General features: G+C 35.0%; 1 protein-coding gene across 20 annotated transcripts in view; it reads right to left on the reverse strand.

The window, feature by feature from the left end:
- Positions 1 to 26,581, reverse strand: part of PPIP5K2 (diphosphoinositol pentakisphosphate kinase 2) — a 48,442-nt gene that overhangs the window by 6,037 nt on the left and 15,824 nt on the right. For 2 of the 20 annotated variants that reach the window (XM_064641543.1, XM_064641544.1), the window contains exons 6-29: positions 26,374 to 26,528; positions 25,910 to 26,011; positions 24,008 to 24,169; positions 22,786 to 22,907; positions 21,490 to 21,591; positions 20,848 to 20,934; positions 19,865 to 19,940; positions 19,674 to 19,783; positions 18,551 to 18,636; positions 17,793 to 17,918; positions 17,562 to 17,683; positions 15,953 to 16,135; positions 13,825 to 13,966; positions 12,550 to 12,773; positions 11,558 to 11,685; positions 11,249 to 11,363; positions 9,911 to 10,018; positions 9,709 to 9,825; positions 8,892 to 9,065; positions 6,375 to 6,548; positions 5,441 to 5,464; positions 5,076 to 5,145; positions 2,909 to 3,028; positions 1,975 to 2,037 (exon numbers count right to left, since the gene is read on the reverse strand). In XM_064641543.1, coding sequence (XP_064497613.1) covers positions 1,975 to 2,037; positions 2,909 to 3,028; positions 5,076 to 5,145; positions 5,441 to 5,464; positions 6,375 to 6,548; positions 8,892 to 9,065; positions 9,709 to 9,825; positions 9,911 to 10,018; positions 11,249 to 11,363; positions 11,558 to 11,685; positions 12,550 to 12,773; positions 13,825 to 13,966; positions 15,953 to 16,135; positions 17,562 to 17,683; positions 17,793 to 17,918; positions 18,551 to 18,636; positions 19,674 to 19,783; positions 19,865 to 19,940; positions 20,848 to 20,934; positions 21,490 to 21,591; positions 22,786 to 22,907; positions 24,008 to 24,169; positions 25,910 to 26,011; positions 26,374 to 26,528 — 2,892 coding nt within the window. The other 18 variants (XM_064641551.1, XM_064641552.1, XR_010426596.1 and 15 more) reach the window with 17 other exon arrangements.

A 26,581-nucleotide genomic window follows, 5' to 3' on the forward strand; every position in this document is an offset into this window, starting at 1 on the left:
TGAGAAATATTCTAGGATGTTAAGATAAATAAATTTGAAATTTTATGATGAAGAAGCCCGACAGTATCCCTTTAAAAAGGCAATTTCCTGTACATGAACAGCCTTTGAACTTTGGCTGTATTAATTCTTAAAGCGTCAAAATGCAAGACAATGAAAGGGTTAACGCAGCATCTCAAAAAGCCACCCTGCTGTCTTAGATTCAAAAACTACAGACACATACCACTGGAGCCTAGAAATTCCACAGAGGAAATGGACCAGCACCTATAGAGGTGTGGGTGTTCTGCAGAGGCCCAGAAAATAAGGTAAAGCACTTTCAGAAGATACTTGTTTCACCATGTTCCTTGAACTAAAGATGGGGGGGTAGTCTGAAATGAGTTAAGAGGGTGTGATAACAACATAAAAATAAGAAAAAAAACCAGAGTGAAAGGGACAAGGAGAATCAAAGTGATAGTCCAGAGGACAGACGAAACAACATCAATATGGACGTATGTTAGTAGAGAACCCTTGGAAACCTCCAATACACTCAGGGTTCAGAGGAGCTCGTACTGCATGCATTAATCTTGTCAAAGATGTGTGGTAAAACTGCTGCATTAAATGAATTGGAACAATCAGTGTGATCAATACAAGCAATTTAGATCCTTTTTTAAAGAATGTAGTCACAAAAAGATAGTGCTAAATGGAATAGAGAGTAATCATATTATTAGACACTGACACTCTAATGCAGTTTCTACTTTCTGAATGTGTATGTTTTGGAAATACTGTTTGGTTTGAGTATAAAGATAAAAAACGGAGTCCTAACTTTCCTATTTGAAATAGGACACTAGAATTGGCCTTTTAGATCAAACACAGTCTTAATGCTATTAATTCAGGCTTACTGTATCACTTTCCCTTCAAGATGCACCGCAGTGCAAAAAAGTCACTATGGGTTTGTTTCTCAGCAAAGCCAAAAACTCAGGTTGTTTTTTTTTTTAATTAACTTTGTTTTTAAACAACTATATTTTGAATCTATCATGAAAATACTGATGATTTCCACTGCAATTTCAATATCATCACCATCAATGTATTCAGCCACCAGTCACGCACTTTTTAAAACTGTAGTTAAGAAATCTGGAAAAGCTACGTTAAGGTCTGGTGGATGCTGAAGACTGAGTCTAGTTTTCATGAACAGGATATATTTGGGGCCTATTTAATTGTGTAGAAAAGGCGATGCAAAATATTTTGCTGAGGAAGAAAAAGACATACCTTTGTCCTGTGAGTTAAACCAGACCTTTTTTGCAAACTGAAGACAAGTTAAGTCTCACTCTTGAAGCTCAAGAGGTCAATGCTGCTCAAGAAGTCACAGCTCTCTCGCTGTGATTTTTAGTGCAATATTTAAGTAATTTGCACATCTGATGAACAGAGAAGTATGATAAGGTAAAATAAATTTTTGTCCTGTGATAACATAGCAATTTAGCAGGAATGGAACCAAAGCTTCTGCTTTAGTTTTTTTAATTTAGCGTCACTTCAAGAAGATAGTCATCAACTCCAGCTGTCAATTCAGTGATTTATTTTAGAATCAGGAGGCTCAGGGAATCAGGTCAGCAGGAGAAAGACAAAGAAGAAGCAGCAGCTATCAAGAAGTGTTATGTCCAATAAGATCAGATTTCATTCTGTGTTTATCTTGTACCATACAGTCTGATCACACAAGAAGTTGGGGAGAATAATTTATTACAGAGATCATGATTAACAGTAGCACTTTTTTTTTCAAGGATTTTTCTAAGAAATGAACTTTGATGTTGTATTTATACTAATGAATGATAAAGAAGGGATTTAGGATATCTAATGATTACAAATATATTTGGAATTGTGCTTGAAGTTAGGAACAACAGACAGTTGGATGATACTGTACACCCCATATTTTAAATAAAAATAAAAGGGATGAAGCAAGGAACCTTTTGTTTTTGTTTTCGTTTTTAAAATAAAAGCAAAACGTACCATTGGTTGGGTGTCGAGCAAATGAGATAGAAAACCTTTTAACAGCAGAACCGCGTGTGGTGTCTGAGAAAGAGAAAAACAGGTACCTGAAATTTGTAACAGCTACCAAAAGAAGGAGATTTTAAAATAGGAAAGGAAGAAGGAAGAAAAAAAGAAAATATGAGAAGGTATTAGAACTGAGTGGCATGCAGAGGGGATCAAGGAGAAGGGCAAAAATCTAAATAGAGGTTAAAAAGAAGAAAATTTGGATTGTTGGTAACTACAAGATGTGTAATGAAGTGTATGAAAACAAGCAGAATGAGCTGGTGATTCTGGCATACAAGGTTATTTGGGTTAGAGTCGAACACTGAGTAGTGAAGTGGGGGGAAAACAGCGTGAATAGTTTCACTTCAGTTATAAAGGTGTGCTTCGGCATCTTTACATTCGAAATCTAGTGAGAGAGTTTCTTCTCTACCCCAGATTATCCAAAACTGAAAATCTCCTGCTCCTTTGTAATCCAAACCCCACCAAAAAAAAGGTTAGGAATCCTAAAATTTTCACCATCAGTATTTAACTTATTACTTTATAATTTCTTTCATTCCTCACATACGCTCCAAGTAATTTATTTAATTTGAAGATCAATTAGCAATGATAAAAGCCAATGTTTAAAATGGTTACAGAATTTCAAACCAAAAATTTTAGTTTACTTAAAAAATGGACTTGCTGAAATCTCCTGCCACGCCTTACAAGCCTGTGAGCTAGTGTTCAATTCAAGACAAACAAGAATTAACTGCGCTATCAAATTAAAACATAAGCAACCTACAGGCAAATAAAGAAGGAACAGAAACTCACAGAATTAATACTAAGGCAAAATATTCTAGGATTCCACCAAAATCTTTAGAAGTTCAATGTGGCACGTGGGTTTGTGCGTGCATGTGCGAGAGTGTGCACATACCATCTATGAAGCCAGAAGAAGTCAGCTTTTTACGATGAGTACGAGCATAATCCTGTAGGTTAGGTGCACTTGAAGAACCCCCGAGCACTGAGGTGCTAAACAGGCCCGCACAGTGAGACCCTGATGGGAGTTAGAGAAAATACATACAACAACCAGGTGTTCGTCCATTCACATTGGGGATGCATGCAGCATGCAAGCACATGGCTCTTACCACACAAAAGGCAGCTTTTGGCAGTGCCTTGGACAGGTTCACAATATGCTTGTAATGTCAGAGTGGGACTTGTAGGCTGAAACTATCATAATTTATTGTGCTTCTACTCATGAGACAGCACCCTCTGCTCTATGTGCAAAGAGAGGATTGGCTTTAACCAAAGTGAGTTCTTGTCCTGTTTTCACTTTTGGTAAAAAAAAGTTACCAGTTAGCATCAATGTAAACATAAAACAAAACAACAAAACAAAATGAAGATGAGGAGGAGGAGGATGATGTGAAAGCTGTGTATTTTAAAACCTGCATTTATGAAACAAATATAAACTGGAAAAATACTGCTCACTGCTTTCATCCAAATCAACCTTTGAGATAATAGGTTGCAATAAAGTACTCATGCACTTCCACAGACTTAATATAGGAATATTTCCCTTCTAACCCAAGAAAATATTAACCAAATTGGAAATAACTCTATTTATATTTCAGCTACCATTACTGACAATGTTACAAACTGAAAATACCTAAAAGTTTAGCTTAACTTCCTTTCCTGAGAAGACTTTTGCACAGCTCCATGCAAGTGACAGTACTTTTATTACAACTCATCAGAATGGGAGTTAAACTAATCATTGAAAGCCACAGACAAAAATATAAAAATAACTTTTGTAATCATCAACCATAAATGAAACTTACATACAACAATGAACAAAATGGAAAAAAATGTTTCAATTTTTTTCCTTTACATTTTACTACTAGTTGAAAGGAGAAGCTGTTTATCACTCAGAGCTTATCTTTTTATTTTTGATGAGTAGCAGCAGATTTTTCTTTCGAAAACCAGCTGTCTATCCAGTGATGCTTCCTTTCATTACTTTTAACAATCCAGTGAGGGGAAACATTACTAGCATATGTGACCAATCACAGCCAAAAAAAATTGGTGCCTGGTCTGTGGCAAAAGCCTTTCACACCAAATATAATACCTTAATCTACACACAGAAATACATCAATTTCCACAAGCCATATTGTGTCACATAAAAGAAAAGTCATTTAACTTTATCAAGTACATAACAAAAAACAGGACTTCAATAAGCAAGAGCACCTGATGTATGCATTTTACTAAGGGAAAATACAATAGAAAGAAAAGTATCACAGAAAGATTAGACATACAAAAAATAATACAAAAAATACGTATCTTTACAAAGAAAGGAAAAGCTACTTCTAAGTTTATGCATATAGCTTATGCATTTTCTACACTTCATTTTTCCCATGAAAAAACACACAGAAAAAAAAAGCAAGACTGATTTACAGTAGTGCATGATTTCATTTTTTTTGCATATGAGTCATATGTATGCCTGTTTAAAAGAAGCAGCAGAAAAGCACCACTTGAATTAAGGGAATTTGAAACAACTCATTGAATTATAGCATGATTCATTCTAATGCTGAAAAGAAGAAATTAATTTTAGGAGAGGGAATATGTGCAAAACCCCTGGTACTATTAAGAAACTTGAGGTTTTTTCCCCATCCCAGTCCCCTCGTTAAAACACCTTCACTTTCATCAATTGCCTGCAGCAGGAAACAGAAATTTTCAAGAAAAGTGTTTTAACAGTTTCTGGTGCAGGCCATTTCAATCCAAAAGATTCTTGCAAATTCCGAAAACTCCATCAGAAACTATATTATAATGAAAATCTACTTTACATTAAAAATAGTCCTGTGCACCTGTTGCGAGCAGTAAATAATCAGTAGTATGAACAGTCTCGAATACCTTGCTATTTTCAGTTGTAATTTATTTAAAAGCTTTTCCTGCAGAAAAACTGTCCAGTTCGTAGGCAGACACTCAGCATATGTTACTGATAACAAGTACTATTGGGTCCTGTTAACAAAAAAGCTATTCGAAGAATATACAACTGTACAGAACAGGCAGATGAAAAGCTGATAACATCAAACAAAATTTCAATTGTAGGCACATACCTAGACCACTCTGCTTTTGTTCCAGAATAGTTCGTGGTGTTCGTAAGTTACTATTGCTTTCTGATAGGACCTGGATGAAAAAACAGAAAAATAAGGGCAAGTAGAACAGCAGCATGAAACATCCATTTAACTTGATACAGCAGCCTGTTTCAGACAGACACGTGTTAATAAGCTGTATGATAAGTGTTAGTAAAAATATGTAAAGGAAACATGAAAGATCATGCAATATCCCCTTCTGAAGGGAGTCCATTTCACATATGAGTTCCTTGCAATGAAGTGGTGCAAAGCAAGCATTCAGAATGAGAAAGGACACAGACCAAGACCGATATGAGAACAAACATTTGAGACATTTTATTTCATTTTACCAAATGCACTCTCCTAAACTGCGCCTGTATTGAAAAAAGGAGGGGAGGGAAGGAAAGACAGACAAGCTATTGAGGACACGATACAATCACTGATCCATGCACGGGTTCAATCAGTGTAATCTTCAGATGCTCACAGCCTTTGCTGATATAAACTTTTCCAATGTAAATAGTTTTAGAATTTTCAATATTAAATTATGAAAATTTTCAGAGAAAAAGGATATGGTTAACAGAACACCATCCATTGTCATACATGTAAACAATATCTTGACATTCTGAACATCTTTAGATCTTCACTGGTACTTCCAAGACATTTCGCGTTTCTTTTTTTCCCTGCCTTCCCCTCACCCCCCAGTATAAAGGACAATCTTCAAAATATTGTACAAGTCAATGGATGATGTACTGTTTTGGGAGTTTCAGATACCTCTGGATACAGAAGGCAAGAATTATTAGTGCTAGGAGTTTTTTCCCTGCAATAGTTAATACCAGGCCACTGAAAATATAATATATGCAAAACAAGTTTTGAATAGCAGCATGAAGTACCAAATAAATTATTTTAAATGGTATTGGTTGCAATTATTAATGTTTAATTTTTTTTTCAATTTACCTACCACCAAATTAAGCAATGCTGGTTTTAAAGTCTTAAAGGACAACTAAACCAAAGCAGAAATCTCTTTCATTACGCAGTTGCACTAAGTCTTTTTTAATGTGGTAACATTTGCAATTCCTATAAAGAAACCAAATTTTTATGAAAACATGTAACACATTCAGTGGAAAAACATGCACTTGCTCTTTTTCCCCCAAACATTCTCGGCAAGTAATTTTAAGAAGTGGAAGATTTTGCTTCAAACATAATCCATAACAAGGGATTAGATGTCCTTAAAGACAGTTGTTGCTTGGAATGCATAAAATGTTTAATGAAGTAAAGTTTAAAAACCTGTTGCCATGAGCCAAAAATACTGGATGTGAAAGCCAGTGATTTAGGGGAGACAGGGGAAGAAGTGATTTGTTCCCCTGATCTGCGTCTTCGACGCCCAGTACCCACACCACTGGTGTAATGCAGCCAGGTACCAATACACTCTGGGCTAGACACACTCAGGGGGCTCTCTTCCTGGAAGTGAGAAAGGGGGCAAAAAACAGCAAAGCATGCAAAGTTAGATTCAACAGAGCCAAATGAACAGAAAAGAAAAACCCAATCTGCTTGCACTCTTTTATATACTACTTTTAAAACTATTAAACAGCGAATAGAGAAGAGTAATAATTCAATATTAGGAAGTTAGCAGTTCCACTCTTTTCATCCAGCTATATCTTTTAATATAACACTTCAGTCAAATTTCTGGTATACTAATTATTAGATATGAGAGAAAGGTATTTATTAACAATAATTGATTAATGATTATAAGAATTTTCCACATGTTGGAAACAGAACATCTATTACCCTTGACATCCTGTTTAATAGTTCTTCCCCTCTTAAGTACATTAAACTTTCCTATTTATTACTTAATAGTTTCCATTTCTAGTCTATAAACTTATCTGAAAGACTCTCATTTTTTAAACTGCCTTTGAGACTTTACAGCTGACTCATTGGTAGTAGCACCAACCTGACTGATAGTAGTTTCCCAAACTTAAAAAAGTCCTGAACTATAGCTGATGCTGGACACCTTATTAAGACTTCAAGGGAGGACAGTGTCAGGCTAAGAGCCCCCCTATACCCTACATCATTTTGTATCATTAGCATTAAGATTTTTTGCAATACAGAATTTGCTTTCCAATGTTGATGAACTTTACGTTCTTGTTTTACTATTAAAACTCTACTCTTTTTTCTTTTCGTGACTCAGTTACAGTTGCAAATCCTTCTGTAAATATTGCTGACTATAACCCAGATTAAAACTTCCATATAATCTCACACCTGACAGTGTCCTTTCAAATTAACGGACATAGGTGAAGAGAGAATTGCCTTACAGGAGGGAAAAATAGGAAATACAAAAAAGGTCAAGGCAGTTGCAGTTTAAGTTGCAGTGACTTTTTTTTTTTTAAACACTTTGTTTGCTTTAAATATTCCAAATACTGGTTTTGCAGATTTCAGTAGGCCAGATGAAACTTCCAATTTTACTTTTAAGAAAAAATATTTCATGTTTTCTCTAAATTGGCTAATTTCTTCCCGCAAATAAACAAGCACAGAATGCTGAAACACATTAGATCTCAATATATACTATCTGCATAGTCAAAATTTGGCAATTTGTGCTACTGATATCTTGTGAAAGTAACTTCTACATAATTTATGAAAATGGTTAGAAGTTTAAAGTAATAGACTATTAAACTGCGCGTATATGAACTCATAACTAGGAGGGGAGTTTGCATGATCATAGTGAAAACAGCTTTTAAAAATCAAAAATATTGATGTTGTGAGCATTTGTTTATGAAAAAACTTGGAAATAGAAAATGTAAGACATTAACATTTATTATGTCTGTTAATTTATGGAAGTCGTGTGAAGTTATACAAATATCCTTATAGAAAGGAACCATGCATCTTTTTCTCTCCACACTGCCAATAACCAAGTAACTTGCAAATCTATAATACTTTTACTGCATACAAACAGCCCATTCCCAACACAAACATGAAAGAAAAAGCTTTTGATGTGAATCTTCATTTCTGATGGTTTTAAGCAACTGAAAATGAGGCAATAAGAAGCTGTTAGTCTGCTTCTAGCATTAATATCACAGAAGTGCCACTATGCACCATCTGAAGCTCTGCCACTCAACTATCCAACCATCCAAATGGTATCAGTGATACAGCCGTGCATCCCCCCATCTCTGTGACATTAAAGCTATGTCTGTGAAGCACATCTAAATGTCATGGCCTTCAACACAGCAAACTCGACTGTTCAAGATGTTATCTAGCGAATTCATGAAACACATACCCCAGCTACTTAATAAAAAGCTCCAGGTTTATTTTCTTACCTTCAAAAGCTTGATAAGTGGAGTCACTTTCACCCCACGTGAAAGCAAACACAGCAGAAGACATGTCTCTCCTCCTGTACCTCCCCTACCGCCCCCAATCCCTCTGTTCCCTCTCAGCACAGTTCACCCTGAAAGTCTGCTTAATTCCCAATAGCTGCTTTCTTGTAATGATGAATACGAAAGCAACGTCTGTTAGTTTGTAGATGTAGGTTTAGATTGAAAAAGTCTTCATTTTTAAATACTGACTTTTCTAAAGTGGCTTAAAAAAAAAAAAAAAGGAAAGTCATCACAGAACAGTATTTTTTTTTTTTTTAATTCCTTCAGACAAATTACTGTCATGGAGGATTTCCCATAGAGCAAGAGCAAATCTTCTGTGAGATGCATCCTACTGGTGCTGTGTAGCCAAAAGCAGAATTACATTTGGTTTTGTTTTGTTAAAAGCAAGTAAAAGTTAATTTCTGTTGAAGACATTATCTGGAACACAAACACTTACTTCAACAGAACCAATCTTCCTGGATCTTGGAAGGGGTGATTTTCTGTGTATATGAATTGGGTCTGATACCATTGGCTTGAACATCACTACTGATCGATCTGTTTCATCTCTTTTAGGAGCATGTGCCTCCTCATCACTATCATTTCTGTGAGAGGTTTTCTTCGAGCCTTCATTCTACAAAAAACACACAATTAATTTTCAATTTGTCTGTGCACCTTGAGACACGTAGACAGAAGTGGTTCTTAAATAAATCCTCTTTGTAAAGATAAAGCAAGCTGATTTTAAACATATAAGATGTAAATCAAAGTTAATTGACGAAATTGCTCTAGATTTTAATAATCTACATATGTTTCTTCTTTCTTCTTCTATTAGAAGAACAGCCAAGCTTTGGTTTCAATCCTTTCTCAAAAAGCATGTGGTAAGTCCACAGACCTGACCATACATCTTTGAAAAAATCAATCCTTCCTCAACAATCTGTATTCATAAGCATGCTGAACTACCTTCTTAAATATTTCTTTCAATTGCCAGAGTATCATTCATGTGACAGTGATGTTGATATCACTTTTCTTACAAAGAGTACTTTGTATTTCTAGCAAAAATTCTGGCAAAGCCTTAGACAGTCCGAATTATCTGTGTCCTTTACCTCAATGCCCATTAAAAATGGAAAAGATTGGGACTGCCTATATTTTACTGGACATTTTTCTACCAAAGTAAAAAGATCACACTTTCAGTTTTTACTTAACTATTTTCCAGTGTTTATTTTAGGTGTTTCTCCAGAAAAACTAACTTTTGCTTTAAAGAAAGGCATAATTACTACCTCTCTGGAGGCAGGTCTGTATCCATATCCAGCTGGTAAATTTTTATCTTCCTCACAACCTTTGGCTCCCGGACTAAAGTGCAGCTCTACATGAAAACGTTCCTCCGAAGAAAGTTCCTGAAGGAAAATATTACATAGGTTTATACTGTAATACATAGCTCAGCCCTACTCACTTCTGAAGATACTTATCCATTTTAAATACCTTGTTTGGGTCCTCATAAAGCATGATAACAATCTGTGTCATGTAATTGAGTTCGTTGACCACATTTAAATAATCCATAGCTCGTTTCCATTGTTCATCTTTTGATTCCTTATAAAGGGACAAAACCAAAAAATCAACACAAAACCCTAGCTATTTTCTTTAAAAAGACTGATGATTTCACCTTTTCCCCATTTACACAGATTTTAAATTTACAGCAGAAGCACAAAGCTTATCACACCTAAGGAAAATGCAGATACATCCAAAAAACCAAGTGACTTAAAATTACTCATCAAATGAATGAGAAGTGGAAGGGAGAACTTTTCATATTTTATTTCAGTGTGTCTTACATGTTCTTTTGACAATGATGATATGTCTTGTAGACAGAGGCATTGTTTTAAGATTCTCACAATGAGAATCACTAATTTAGCAAGAAACTTATTTTAACAAATATATTATGGAAATTGTTTCCAGGTATCATGCTAACAGTCAAACAGACAAAGTAAATGAAGCTTTCTAGTATATAGAGGAAATACAACCATCACATCCTAAACTACTGAAATGAACAGTTACCTTTCTTCATGCCCTAGGAAAGAAACCATTTAGTAATCCACCTTAAAGAAAAATTAAACATTTATCAGACTAAAACTTGGAGTGTATCTGTTGTAGCATTTCACTGAGGTCTAGGATGAAAAATGCTTTTGCCATCAGTGAGTTTAGTCATCCATTACCAGAAGCAAGTATGTCAATACAGTGATTTCAAAAGCTAGTATGTTAGTCAAGCTCTATTTTACAAAGCAGCTAGCTGGGATTTGTTGTGCTGCATTTATCCTTTCCAAGAACTCAGTTAAGTAATTTCTGAAACTGAAGACCTTGTCTTTTTAGTTCTTGGTGTCGGAGAATAATGCACCCCCTTTGTGGTATTCTATAACAGTATAGAAAAGTAAGACAATTCACTGTACAGGAGAAACTTTGCACTACATGAGCATTCTTTAAGTCAGGTAGGGAGGTCCTGACAATATGTCAATAGTCAAAAATCTCAAGCCAGTCCAGAAGTAAATTCAAGAAAACCCTAAATGATAACTGGAAGGAAAAAGAGTTGGAAGAATTACTGGTGACAACATAGGAGAAAAAAAAAGTATCTGTCCTTTCCAAATATATTTGTGACTAACACAACACAGCCAATGCAATTTGAAACATGTCTCTGCATATATAATAAGAAATCAAATATTTGAAAAAATGTGATAAATTTCAAAGTCACTTAAGAAAATTATGCTATCAGCAAGATTGAGTCCTTAAGGTTCCTCTTAAGAGCTTTAAGAGAGAAAGTGTTGAACTCACATCACATAAGGCACCATAACGAAGGGTGGATAACAGGGAGTGGACGTGACTCTCGCTGGTAAAATAGAGCCGTGTGCGAACGTGGCGTTCCGGGGACATAACACCCCTGGAGTAACTTAAAAGAAAGAAAAGTGCTATTAGAACATGATGAGACGTGTCCCTATTTTAAAAAAAGCTGCCGACAAATAAATAAATAATAATATCTGATTACTATGAGCTAAAAAGACACTTCAAATATGTAAGCTATGGAATATCTACATCAATTCTTACAGGAATTATTGTAACCATGTAAAAAAGTAACTGGCTTACAGAGGGTGAAGCTTATTTACAGTGTCATCATCTTGAGTTCTCTGAAGGTCAGAACGAATTTTTCTGACTAGAGGAGTGCAGTACCCTTTGGCAATCTCCAGTTTCTCAGCTTTAGAAATACCATATTCCTGTGTAAGAAGAAACTGACTTTTAAAATTCAGTTAAAGATTAAAATGCCTTCTAATGTAAAGCTTCTATATTAAACCAAATTACTCATCTACTAGTTTGTCCTAGCTGCAAACCATTTTGTTTAACACTTTTATGACATTTGATTACTTATGTACCAAACAAGCAGTTTGCCTTTTCGCTGTTTGATTTGATACAGAGAAATAGTTTTTCATTCATTAGTTAAACCATAAAAGAGGATTCACCTTCTGGTATGATCAAGCTCTTTTTCTTAAGCAAAACATCTAGGGGGTCACTCCTCCTTCCTGCTACCATCTCCATCTACTATCTTGCCTGAAATTCTGTGGAACTTGATGTCTACATTCTTATCACAGAGTGTCAGCATTTTGAAAAAGCAGGAATGTCTTTTTAAATTTACATTGTTTAAGACAGGTTAAATTATTACACAGATTAGGATTAACAGTCTCATTTGCAAAGAGCTCAAAAATCAAATTGCTATAAGCAGGAAAAATGAAATTAAAAGCAATGTCAGAATACACAGTTGTTCACAAAGGCTGCACTTAAATCTATGAAGCTGATTGAAATGAACCACTTTATTTTAATACACTACTGTAAAGGAAGGAGGCATGTTCACATCTTAAATCGCTAGAAAAATTCACCTCAAACTCATCTTAATGAATTATGAATTGAATTTTTCCTACAAAAACCAATCAGCTTGGTACTGAAAAATAAGAGATAATGTTAGAGGTTTCTATTATTGCAAAATACAGGAACTTCAATAGAAAAGACAGAGTAGACATTTTCCAAAAATTTGAAAAAGCACTTATTCTACAATTTCTTCTACTTAATAACTAAAAAATGCTTACCTGAGGAATAACAATGTCAGCTAACGCCTTTGAAAGCCTGTATAATTCCATTGTGTTTTCTAATTTTAAGGATCCATTGTGCTGTACGTCATATTTTATACAGTCATAAATATCAGGAATTTTGCTAATATCATATCTTCCATTTTTTGTTTTGAAGTCTTTTTCCAGCTTGGCCCACCTGCGCAGCATCAGCTCTAGAGTTTCACTGTGGTACAGCTGAATATCTGGATAGACACATATCTCTTCTAAGTAATCAAGACCATTCAAGTAACAAAAGGACATTTGAATTACATGGTAGTAACAACGGAATTACAGAGGGATAAAGGGGATAGCATAAGTTAACTTCATTACTTCTGAGAAGAACAAACAGCTGTGCATATGGTTAGTTTTAGTGTGGAAAGCATCACAGCACTACAATAGTACAAAGCAGTGCTGCAGAAATGCATCACTGGCCCTTTAAGCAAAACTACAGCACCAAGAATAAGGTGTCCTACAGCACAGATATATATTAAAAAGGGAAAAAAGGCAACTAAAAAGCTTTAAGAAAATTCTAGGAGGGAGGAAGAGGAGCAATCCAACATGTTTGTTTTAGAAGAGACAACACATTCCGTTTGTCTCTCCTGCAACACATCAACAGCAAGAGACAGGTAAAAAGGATGAATTATCCCCATCCTGGGATAGGAGATTACACTAAGTAGACAAAAAACACTGATACTTTGTACAGGTGACACTTGCACTGTTCAGCCTCAGACAGAAGCTGTTTGCACACTCAACACTGCAGAGAACACTGGCAGCAAGCATTCTAATATTTAGCTAGCAATGAAAAAGCACTGTGGTCACTCCAGCTCACTGGTTGGCCACCACTAATACTGAGTATCATTTTATGCAACACTACAACACATCATACAGCAAGCAACAGATCTTCAGCAAAGATACTTAAATATAAAATGTACCTATATGTTAGCTTTAGTACCATCTGATTTTCCTGTTATTTTTGTGGAATTGTGAGTTTCAAATAATTAAGACAAGAATTTCTGCAAGCACTGGAGGCCTGAATATCTGACCACCACAGAACCTTTACCTGCAATACGGCCACATGTTCCTCTTGCTTTTTACTTTAAAATTATGCATATGAAATCAGAATGTAAAAATCCCTAACCCACTGGTTGACTGAAGTTCTTCTAAAAGTGAGTTTGATGACAAAAAGTTATATTACAATTATCTCTCATACATTAACAAGAGAAATTAAATACAACTACAGATTTGTTTGAGTACCTGCAGACTTTGGATCTTCCATTCTTTGCCTGATCTGAGATGTCAAGCTCTGGATCAAGTAATAGACCTTGTCACATGTCTTTACAGGATTTTTAATAACCTGCATTGATTTTATCAATGATATGCTTCCAGATGGAGTAAGCTGCAATTTGATATAAACAAAAAATTACCTTAACAGAATATATTTGAAAGACCTCAGATAAGATGGAATATATGAAAGATTCCAAGTACTGGAGAAAAAGCATTCAAGCAGGTTGCTGTTCTCTTTTTAATCATTTCTCAATTACATACTCCCTTTGAGGCATTACAAAAAGAAAATACATTAAAAGGTAGTAAGATTGACTAGAAATTCAAAGGTGACAGGAAATTCACACGGTAATGAATTCTATACAGTAAATGTGAGCTACTACAGGAATTCATAAACCTGCTTTTTTTGTTCCAAGACAGGAAAATTTTAAAGATGTTTAAAACTTTGTATATACTTAGCAAGCTTCCATAACTCCCTTTCAAGTAACTTCTGTATCCTAAAGCTTATGAAAAAAAGCTGTGAAAAATGTTGTCATTAGGCTACGTGTCTCACAAAATACTTTTTGTTCCATAAAGTACCTTTCTTAGCAAAACTGGGGGGAAGAACCAGATTTGCAATAGCAATCAAACCTAAAAAAAAAGTTTGTTCCTGTTTTCAGTTTGTGTTTCTATAGGACTGCAGGACACAAACATAAAAAAGACACCCTTTAAATGTACATATATCAAGAACATATAAGATGTTCTTTAGAAGTTGTAGAAGTTACAAATTATACCATCCAGCATCACTAAAACAATAGTCAATATCCATGTAAGTGAGCCTTAGCCTCATTTTCTTGGAAAAGTCTGCAGAATCCAAAGTCAGCAATGAGATTAAACAGTAATTTATACACATAACACATATGTATTTGCACTTTCCTTCCTTTCCTAAAATGTGTAGAATAACTTGGATATGGAAAACTTCTGCCCTCTACCTAATAATAAGTAGTTTCTGTCTCCATATCATGTCCAAGTAAATCAAGGAATTGATTTATTTATACATAATAGAGAGAGGGGCACAGGAATAAACCCTATGTGGTTTTCCCAAATCACAAGCAAGTTGAAATAACACCCACATATTAAATGAACCTCACGAAAGTTATTATTGCTTTATAATTCCAAAGGTTAGTTCCTTCAGTGACTGAAGGACTGCTCTGTTAGCTCCAGCCACATTTCAAATCCCATGATATCTATATGGCAAACATCAGTAAATCCTTGACACCTTGTACCCACTCCCTTTTTCCAAGTACTGATGAATCCACTGCTGGCAGTGGTTTGAATGATACTTTATACATTTAAATAAATCCACAGAGTATACAAGCAGGGTAGTAAAATTGCTCTTCATTAATTTGCTCTCCATATCTTTTCAAAAATAGCAGTTTAAGATTAAACCTCATTTGAGGACTTGTATTTAGCTGTTACATGAGACAGAGTGAAAACAACTGAAAGAGAGTAGTTTCTTCACAATAACAAATATTACTTACACTTAAAACCAGGAACAATTGCAAGTGTTCTGTACTAAGTCAACATAAACTGTATTACTATGCACTAATTTAGGATATTAATAAAGTATTTCCTTTCATTCATTAGAAAGTATTCTACTGGTTTTCAGCATCTTAGTATTCTTAGTTTAAAAAAAAAACAAAAAACCCCAAGGTTTTTGGTTTTTGCTACAAACCAAAAACCTTGTAGCAGATTAAATATTGAAACAACTGCAGTAGGCAGGAAAACGTTTTGTAATACCACATACTGTCAAAGTATTACAAAAAATGTGAACAATATAACTTAATTTCTTGAATACTTAAAATATTTTTAATGGAACAGTGAAAAATACTTATGAATGAGTATCCACTCCTATTTCAAAGTTTGTAGCTATTCTGATTATTCAACTTGCAAGACAAAATACCTAGAGCACAATTAGTATGGCTTCCTTTGTAGTTCAAACTATTTGCGAGCACACAAATAATTTTTCAAAATAGATATATAAAATCACTGCTCATTACTTTTACACAGGAATTTTTGTGGCTACTTATTTTATTTCATAGGAAACTAATCATATGCTAACCTTATCATAGTCATCAGCAGTAAATTCTCTGTCTCTCTGGAGAATTTCATGGAGTCTTGCTTTAACACGATGCTGACAGCTGCTTAAAGAATCACTGTCACTGTCCAACAGACCATTCATATTAGCACTTTTTACCATCTGGACAAGAATAGGAGTCAGCTCTCCCTCTAAGGCCAGTAGTCCCTGAAGCAAATAACACAACTATTCAGGCAAAACAGATAAGAATATGAGTATCTTAAAAAACCCAACCAAACCACTAATTTAAATTCGAGATGGTATCACTTGCATATGGGTTGGATAAACAGAGACACAACACAGGTATTTGCATAGAAATGACCCCCAAAACACTGCCCCAGTGTGCATGATTAGTACAGATGGTGCAACAGTGATGGTGACATGTCAGAGCATACTCCCCAGCACCAGCTGAAGCAACCCAAATCACTGGGTGCCAACACTGCTCCTGGGAGGTGACAGCTGCTCAGGTCTTTGCAGAGACTCTGCAGAGGCAAAAGTCCTGTGAGTCACAGGACAACCAAAGGCCTTGAAAAAGAGGTGAATGGAGAATTCCAAAATGAAGAAGGCTAAAAACTTTCATGAATTTTCTGGCAACAGAAAGCCTCTGGAATAAGGAAGGAAATAGGGTGGTGTCTCTTCAAGCCTGCTGACCAAGGAAAAAGCCGGTCAGGTGGCTGAAGTATTTCTGTACAAACACATGCAGCATGGAATCAAATAGGAGAAACAGGAAGTCTGAAGACTTGTAGAGCTTAAAGCTAAGTCAGATTACACAGACGTGGTAGAACAGTTCACATGAATGGTGTTTTGCTATAACTAGGTACAGGGCCTTTTGGAAGGGAGATAGAGTTGGGCTCTTCATCAAGGAGTAGCTTGAACACCAGGTCTTCTACTTTCAAACTAGTGACAAACAAGTTGAGAACTTATTTGTAAGGATCAGAGGACAAATAAGCATAGGACAACAACAGGGTGGGCCTTTGCTACAGACCATCTGAAATAAAAGGGGAAATGGATAAAGCTTTCTTAACAAAACTGGAGAAAGCCTCCTGATTGCAGGCCCTGTTTTCCATGGGTGCGCTTGGCCCTGAATATTGCATAGGCAATATTGCAGGGGACAAGCAATCCAGATTTCTGGAAAACAACCAAGAAAATTCTTTCGACACAGGTTACTGATGAACTATTGAGCAGAGGCATTGCCCTGGAACTGTTACTCAGAAGTGTCAGGAATGGGAAGGTCAATGGCACCCTTGGTAATTGAAATCTCATGTTATAACAGATCCTTGGACAAGTGAACAAGACAAATACTTGCATTAGAGCTCTGGTCTTCAAATGAGCAGACTTTAGCTTGTTCATGGAATTCTATGGATTTGTCGTGAAGGACACAGATGCCTAGGACATGACTGTTTAATTAAAACCTGTTTTCATCTGCTCAAGAATTTCAAATGCTTAGCTCATTAACGGAATACTTTTTCACACTGAACTACTCTTTGAAAATACATTTTTCTGATAAACCACAAATCTCTTCCAGCTTTCAAAAGAAAAAGCAGGTGTGAGAACATCAGAATTTTAAAACTGAAAATACCATTTCACATTGTACCTTTGCAAAAGCTGCTGCAGTCATCTGAACTCGTCCCTCGTCAGAAGCGTAGATCTTGAGATCATGTCGGTAAGTGCTGTGTAATCTAAGTAAACCACATCCAGGAAATCCAGCATAATCTCCTACCAAACAAACATTTTGCTCAAACTCTCATTTTCCACTGGATTATCTTCCAAAGTTATTTACAACATTCAGCGCTTTAAAAAAAAAATTACTATAATTTTTTTTTACCTTGTCCACCTGGATACATACACCTGAAAGCTCTTCCAAGCTCCTCTGCTTGAACCCTGCCTGCAGGGGTCAATTCTCCTCCCCATTTTAGAACCAGAAGCAGGGATGGCTCATTTCTTCTATTATCTAATTGCACACAAAAAGAGGAGTTTAGCAATGAAGTAAATTGTAAGGTTTTTTTCCATATGAACAAAAAATATTTGGTCTCTGCAGGGCTTCAGTAAAGGATCTCTTCAACATTATGAATCTTTAATAGCATTCTAACATTAAGAAAATATTGACCTGGTAAACTAAATGGGCACTTTAAATAGTGAAAACCGAAGTAGTTAAACTATGAAGAAAATATAAGTGAAAAATATTTAGCATGCAATCTGAAGCAGAAAGTAAATCAAGACAGAAAAACTAAAACAAACTGGATGCTAAACACCCTACAGCTTATAAAAGTTTTAAAGATAGTAGTAATTGTTGAGTGAGATTTTCTTATCCTAGCTCAAAACACCATCTTAGTGAAATCACTGAAGTTTCTTTTCATGCTACTTTTCTATTACAAAAGAAAAGTGTTAGAATAAAAATTTACTAAATAGTTTTAGGTATACAATTCAGCATGTTAAGAGACTGTAAATATCTGCCAACAATACAAACATTCATTCAAAACAAAATATCCCTTCTTCTTAACATCAAGACATGTCATACCAGTAGTCCATGACTATTAAAATACACATGGTATTAACTGATTAGGTGCAAAAGTAATGCAATACCTTCCTCTTCACTGGAAGTCTTAGGGCAGCCATGAGGAAGATATGTTAACTGAACTTTGCGATTGATGCCTGAAAAATGCCCATACCTGAAGTGGGGACAAGGAAAAGTGAGAGAGGAAGTGGGAGAGAAACTTTTAAAATATTTTCCCCCCAAACTACTAAGATCTTGTAACAGGATATAATAAATCTATGCTGTTCACTGATTTGTGCATTTGACCACCATTTATTGAAGCAGTGCTTCGAACAAACATTAATTCAACAAGAACAGAATTAACAGAAGTAACAACTGTGAGATAATGAAATATCTTAAAATACGATCTACTACTATTTTTTTACAACTCTTAAAATTGGAAAACAAAATCCTAAACAACAACAAGCAGCACTGGCAGACTGCACAAGTAATTTATCTATTCAGATGCAAAATTACATTGGCTATCAAGAATCTGGTCTGACAGTGTAGATGGCTACTATTTTTTTAGCCCATTAAGTTCTCAAAGCAGAACTCAAGATTTCAAACAATCATCATAAATTTCAGTAATAGCTGTCTGCGCCCTGATAATTTTTTAAATTAAGATTATCCACTTCCATTTAGCATTCTAAGATTCCAGATCTTTAACAAATCTTGAAGCCTTATTTTTTTTCTGTTTTCTGTTTGTTTGGTTGGGGTTTTATTTTTTTTAAGTTACTTAATATTTCAGGCATATTGTACAATGATTTATTTGCAATCCTCCAAGTCTGCTGTAAGTAGACAACTACACATGATGAAAATTCTTACTGGCTCTATCAGACTTCTTATGTCACACTGCAAGAAGCAGACCCTTCATTTTGAAAACATGCAAGAAGACAAAATTTGATACCCAAGAGAGCAATCTGATACCCTTCTCATGTCAAAAGTATACTGAGACACTAGATACAGCAACAAGTTCAATTAAAAAGACAAGAAGAAAAAAAAAGAGCAATGGCCTGGTTCAAACGTGACATCCTTTCTCTTCATAACCTTTGTGCTTGAATTATTATATCATTACATATTTGATAACATTGCAATCCAGGCAGTAACTGGTGAAACAGGTCAAAACAGCAGACAGAACTTTGTTGCTATGAAACCTAAAAATTAGACACTTACATTTCTAACACAGTCTTTAGCTGTTCAAGTTTTGCTTTACTTTCTTCAATTTCAGAATCATTGTTTTGCCCAAGTTCTACAAGGAGCTGCCTTGCTATATCAAGCACTTCCTAAAGAACAGAAACATAGGATTTATTTAAATAAATTTCTATTTACAAAATACTACATCAAGAAAATAAAGACCAACTTGCCTGTAATTGTTTTGGTTTTTTCAGTTTTAGTTTTCCAGATTTATATCCATCACATTTTTCAAAGAGATCAAAAAATCTTTAAAAAAAGAAAAGTCATTTACAATTCAGTTAATAAATTAAAATAGTACTTGAACAAGTGCCTCTTAAAGTAGACTAAAATTAGCACCTTTATACTATATGAAAATCACGTTAAAACCTGCACTACAGAGGTTAAACCAGATTTTATTCAAATCCCATTTCTCCAGAAAGTTGAGAAATAAGAGCACTAAAAATGTTCTTTTACTAACTTGCTAAGTATTAAAAAAAAAAAAAAAGAATATTCTACATATTTTAATATGCAGCTAATGTGAATTCTTAACCTTCAAGAATGATCCTGAACAGAAGTAGGGACCAAAAAACAGAAAAGGAGCAGTCCTACACTTCTTCAGCATGTTTTGAATGCGAGAATCTAGTCACAAAATAATTAATTCTTTTTTACTGAAATTTCAACAAATTCCAGGTCAATTACATAAGTCATTTTATAAATGCTAACATAAACATGGTATCTACCAGAAATTCTGAGTCATCATACTTTGACAAAACTAAAGAACAAAAAGGTGTTACTGTAAGATGACACCTCACACAAGAATAGTTATGATAAAAAGTGAAACGCAGAAGTCACAGTCTAAAGGAGAAACAGAAATATTCTTTGCTGCATTATTTTGAATAAAGATATCTACAGATATAAGCACATTTTCCTTAGGATCAAACAGGACAGTTCACAAGCCATGTGTTGAAGGAAATCTGTACAAGTAATTTGACAGTTCTGTTAGGAAGAGAGGTGCATGCTTTTTAATTAACTACAATATCAGTTAGATTTAAAAGAAAACAAAGCAAAAAACAACGTGCAATTATGCAATTCCTGCTCAACTCATTGCTTGCACAACCCCAAGAATCCTCTGCTTTAAAACATGGGCAATAATTTTTACCAAGATTCCACTGACCTCTGATGTTTTACCTCCATTTTCATTTTTTGCTTTGGTGTTCGGTCCCCGTGGCGTATTACAGCTATAACACATCTGAGCTCCATCCTGAAATTTCAAGAGAGTCATATTTCACAATTCTGCCTACAAAGGTCTTTTATTTAACATTAAACCAACCACAATCAAGACAATTGACAAAGTTGTAGACATCTGACATAACTACAGAAGTGATGGAAGGATATGTAAGAATATAAGGTTAACCGAAAATGATGTAAAGTGTAAAATATAAATACTGATTTTAACACTTAGGTAACTACAGAGTATCTATTTTAAGTAGTTTTTAAAACAGCAATTTTGAGGATCATTAAATGAGAGAGGATGTTTATTAGAAGCGCATATTAAGTTGGTGCTGGAACAGTGATTAGCAGTGGAAGCTATGCATAAAAGATGCTACACTTGAAAATCTGCTGTTCTATACTCAGCTTGACTAAGGGTGAGAAACTCTGACTGCTGGCATAGCAATTGTAATTCCTTCCTTGTTTTCAGCACACAAAACAAGCATTCATAGGCCAAAGTGGGCACACCTTGTAAAGAGAAAAAAAAATTCACACAAAAGTTACATTGGGAGTTTGCACAATCCAAGTATAGCAACTGTTTTCTTACATTGTTCCAGAGGTGGTTGGCACAATAGGGATGTCTTCAGCTTCCAAAGGAATTGACCATGGTATCTGAAACTGGGGAGCAAGTTCTCTCATTATGATATTTCTAAAAAAAGGGGTTAAAAAGAAAAAAAAATCAAGTAAGTTTAAAGCACAGCTTACAAAACACACACGAACTCCAAAACAAACCAGTTATATATATATATATATGTGCATTTTTATTAATGTAGTTTTAGAGTACTAGCAGCCATGAGCCTCTAGACACACATTTTTTTTTTAATTGCATAATAAAAACCTACTTAAACAACAATTTAAAGCTACTACAGCTGCTACACAGATGTTAGACTACTGGCCCTGTATTTGTAATATAAACTTCAGCTTTTCAACTCCAGTTCCTAAAGGAGCTGCTTGGGTATGAATTAGTCTTGTTCTCTTAAATATGCAGACAATTAACTCCACTGCCCAGCTAAAAGTCCCTGATGATGATCAAGCCATTCTCAAAGAGTAACTTGTACCTTTTACTTGGTAACTTCTCAAAAGTCTCTGTGATAAAACTGGAAATATAGCGACAGTCTCTGGTAATAACCACAAAATTACAACACACTCTCCACCTCAAGAAGGTTGGTACATCTTGCTAATGTTCTGTTTCACAAGTGTCTCATAAAAATACACTGAACTTCAGATTAATACCTACATAAGAAGCAGTAACATGGAAGAAAACAACTGTGCATCCTAAAGTAGAATAAGACAAAGTTTATTGCTAAAAAGTGTGAAAAAACCTGCTGTGGCTTAACACTGTAGTGTATTACCATAGAGAATAAATTGTGAGGAAAAAACAATGAGGTTAACTTTTTTAAAAGAGAACTCAACAGCTACAACAATTTAAATAAAGAGAAATCAAAATGGGTCTGAGAATTGTAACTCTAACTCAAAAAGTGACTTAAAGCAACAGGACTACAGCTGTTATCTAGGATTTCAGCTTAGCTCTTCCTCGATAATAAGATTCCAGACCATTACATGATGCAGAAAGTCATGCTGTACCTCATCAGTGCAATCTTACTGTAAAGGTCAGTTTACAGTAATGGGATCAGCCTACTTTGAGGACAGCACTTGCTTTTTACTATTTATTTATTGACTTATGATTCTATTTAATAATTGATTTACTTTATTGTTTAATGTAACTACTTATTTTATGTGATATTTAATTTTAAATAATTAATTTAGGAATAAGAAATCTGTAGTATATAAACTATACAACAGAGTGAAGAAGCAAATCTGAAATAAATCAGTAAATTCTTACCCCAATATCTTAGCACAATCATCATAGTACTTCATGGAGTTTTTCACGAAACTGAAGCCATTCACATCACAGACATAGGACTGTCCATTAGCACGCAGCAAATCAAAGCCACAAACTGTTTGCTGTTTTTAACAATAAGGGTTTAAGTAATTTATCACCTTCCTTAGAATTGTTTATTCTAAACAAACTTTATATTTTAACAGGGTATTCATCTGAAAACATGACAAAAATATGACACATTTTATACTTAGTACCTTTTGTCAGTTCCATGTTAGGTTCACTCATGTCATGCAAACATCTTCCCATTTTTAACTCTGTATCCCCAAATTGATTATACCCTTCTTGCATATCCCTAGCAGTATCAGTGTTGAATGTCAAGTTCACATATGCACAAACTTAACCTTCAAGATTTACAGCATAAGCAATGAGGGGCCTACAAATTCCCCTTTCTAACAGTGATTTTCTCCTACACATAGTTTATAACGGTGGCTGGCAAGAAATCACAAAAACATTGGAAAAAACCCCATTTTAATCAAAAATTGACAGAATAGTTTTGACACTGACATACTACTGACATCATTAGTACAGGATACTAAAAGATATTTCAACAGATTACTCTTAAGACCTCAAAGTCCACTTTGCTGATAGATTCAAATCCTACAGGCTCCAGAATGCCATCACAGTTACATACAAGCAAGGAAATAGGCTGAAAGCCTTTTAATGGAACAGGTGAAAGGAGGGTAAAAGACCTAAGTTTTGAACAAAGGAATTTTAAAACCATACAAAAAATGGAAACTAATAAACACTTCAAATAAGGACCTAGTCATATCAATACCAAATTAACATTTAATTTGTACCTACTGTAAATACTGGGTAACAAAAGTTACAAAAACTTTACTGAAACTGTGTTTGGTAATGGTAAAACCATTACCAAAAGGTGTGAAAATATTATGCATAGAATAGATACACTGTGAGCTAGCAAAGCACAACAGCAACATGTGAATTCAGGAAACCAATGCAATATAAACAACTCATCGAGAACTTTTCAGTATATTGAAGGAAGAATTTTTCTAAATTAAAAAGAGATGTTTAACTTTTCACCTTCGTAGGCATTCTGCAGCCATTACCACTGCTGGCTCTGTGCTCTAAAACCCTACAGAAGTTTCATGTAACAACTAATTAACACTAAATGTTTGATCAGATAGGAAAGTAATCAGCTTACCTTAAAGGCAAGGCATACTTTCCAAGCAATTAACTTCTCTCTTGCATTCAGGATGACTGGATACCTCACTTCTTTTCCTTCACTATCTCGTTCTACCTTGCCATCCAGAGCTGGAGACTTCCGGGCCTCAGCATGAGCATAGTCTGGACCCACTGTATACACCTGAATTGAAAAACAGGAGCTCGTGATTCAGTGTGATTAAATTATGTTACACGTATAAACACATTTTGCTAAATTTATCCCAAATGGGGTAACGACTTCAAAAGATACTAGCTGCTTTCATCATTGAAAAGGTCACACCAAAGTTTCCTCCTCAATGGCATTCTCTGCCTTCAGAGAACATCCATTTGACAGCCTACAATAACACAAGAACAGTCATTATAAAACTTGATGAATAAAAATTAATTTCTCAATTATGGCGGCACAGAGGTAAAGAATACCATTTTCCTCTCAAAAACATCTGCAGAACTTGGAGAACAGGTTAATTTGAGAATTACTTCAATTTACTTATGGAAATCTGGCTGCAGGAATAAGTGATCCTCCTCATTAAAAAAATATTTTTACATTTTAGACAAGACTAAACAAAGAAAAGATCTGCCCAGTTTCAGCATGACAAGGTAGGAGCTTGAGAGAACAACTGTGTTATCTCCCCACTGCAGTTTTGATGCTCACTGAAAGGAGTGGGGTATATGCTAGAAGAGACTCATCAGCAGCTGTCAAAAGTGGGCTACAGTCTCTAATTAAAAACAAAACTCCAAGCACTGATAAAAAAGTATTCAGCTAAACCAGATGATTGCAAATACCAATTTACTGAATTTGGGCAAGAGGGTGAGTTAAGAGAAGCTGCCAAATTGTTAAGAAAATCTATTTTCTTGTTAAGAAAAGTTATTATTTTTTTTTCCTGTGTTAAAAACCCACAGCTGCTGCTTGATGACTACACTACAAGTAGTCAAAGAGATGCCATCCTTCATTTGCATCTCTTCATGTTGCAAAAAATGTTTTGTAAAGTTGGTAAAACTCTTATACAAATGTCTGTAAACTCAAATTAACCTACTGCAAAGTGTTGCACAAAATAAGAATATACTTTAGAATACAGTGACTTAAAGATCAGGATTTTTCTGAGAAGATGAAAAGAGCATTCACCAAGCGATACCAAGAAGCTGATTGCAATACATAAAAGGGCTCTTTTGCCTAGGACTGGATTAGACCTCACACTCTCTACACCCACACATTTTGTCTAAATCTCTTATGCATACTGTAAAGCATTTTTTTCACATGTTTTCAGATAGGCTTAAAATAGCCAGAATGAACACAAAGTAATCGTCATACATGGCTGGCTTAACACCTACTTTGTTATTGCTCTGTTTTAGCATTATTTTATGATACCTAATCTTTATATCTGTTAAGAAAAAAATGAACAAAAGAGTGAGAATTATTACAAATAAGGTTAATGAAGGCTATTTTCTTCAACTTAATAAAATTTTAGCAAGTAACCTTTGTTTATTAATTAGCATACTAATATAGTTGGTAAAATCTATTTTAATTACAGATTTCTTTGTAACCTTTACCGTTCAGACGATATATCTAGGGAGCCTCTGTTAGCATGGGAAAGTAGATGCTGCTCTGCAACTAATACAATGCAAAAAAAAAAAAAAAAAAAAAAAAAAAAAGACAGTATGTTGGGTAATAAGCCTCCAGCTAATCTACATTGCAAGTACTATGTTTAGCCAGAACTCAGCTCTGTGTTTAGCTAGAATCAGAATTACATTCTTTACTAATGGACTCCATTAAAACAATTAAAATTAATCCCTGACAGAAAGATACACTACCATCTTTAAAACTGTCAAGCTCTTTGATCACTCGATTGTTCTAAATATAAACAAGAACAAGCAGTTTTCATACCTTCACGTCAGTGCCATCTGTAGGCATGAATTCCTCATAAATATAGGAACCTGTTTTTCTCACACTGCTTTCAGGCGAATAAACACTGCTTCTGCTGCCAATCTGAAAGACATATTTTTCCATTAAAAATCTCTGCTTGAGAAACTTCATAACTCCTTAATATAATGCAATTGTCCTGAGAAAACATCTTCTGTACCAAATGAAACAAGATTTTGATTGTTCTCAAAATTGTTTTTGTAAGATTCTTAAAGTGCATTCACAGTGTATGCTTCTTTTATCTTGAAGAATCTGCAGTGGCTGACAGTCTACTGCAAGAAACAAGGGTTTTCATTCAATCTGCATGTTCTCCTGATATTAATTCTCTGATCTGCCAGTATTCCTAAGCAAGCAGGACATGACAGAATTACTCTGCAATCTTGTCAGACATCTACAGCCTTTTGACAGCTTTAGTACCACACCCTCACCTTTCGAAAGAGTCTCTGGCTTCCACCCCCAGCAGATGTTGGATAATAAATGTAAACATTGTGGTCCTCAGCACTAACTGGCTTTTCTACAAAGGGCTTTTGGAAAATTTCTCCATTCACTTCCACGTGATCTTCTCCTTCAATCAAGTTGCATTCTGAAGAAACAGTGCAAAGAACTGAGATGTAATAGTGTGCTAACGGAACGAAA

This window comes from Pseudopipra pipra, chromosome Z (assembly GCF_036250125.1).
Source record: "Pseudopipra pipra isolate bDixPip1 chromosome Z, bDixPip1.hap1, whole genome shotgun sequence".
In the NCBI taxonomy this organism is placed as follows: domain Eukaryota; kingdom Metazoa; phylum Chordata; class Aves; order Passeriformes; family Pipridae; genus Pseudopipra; species Pseudopipra pipra.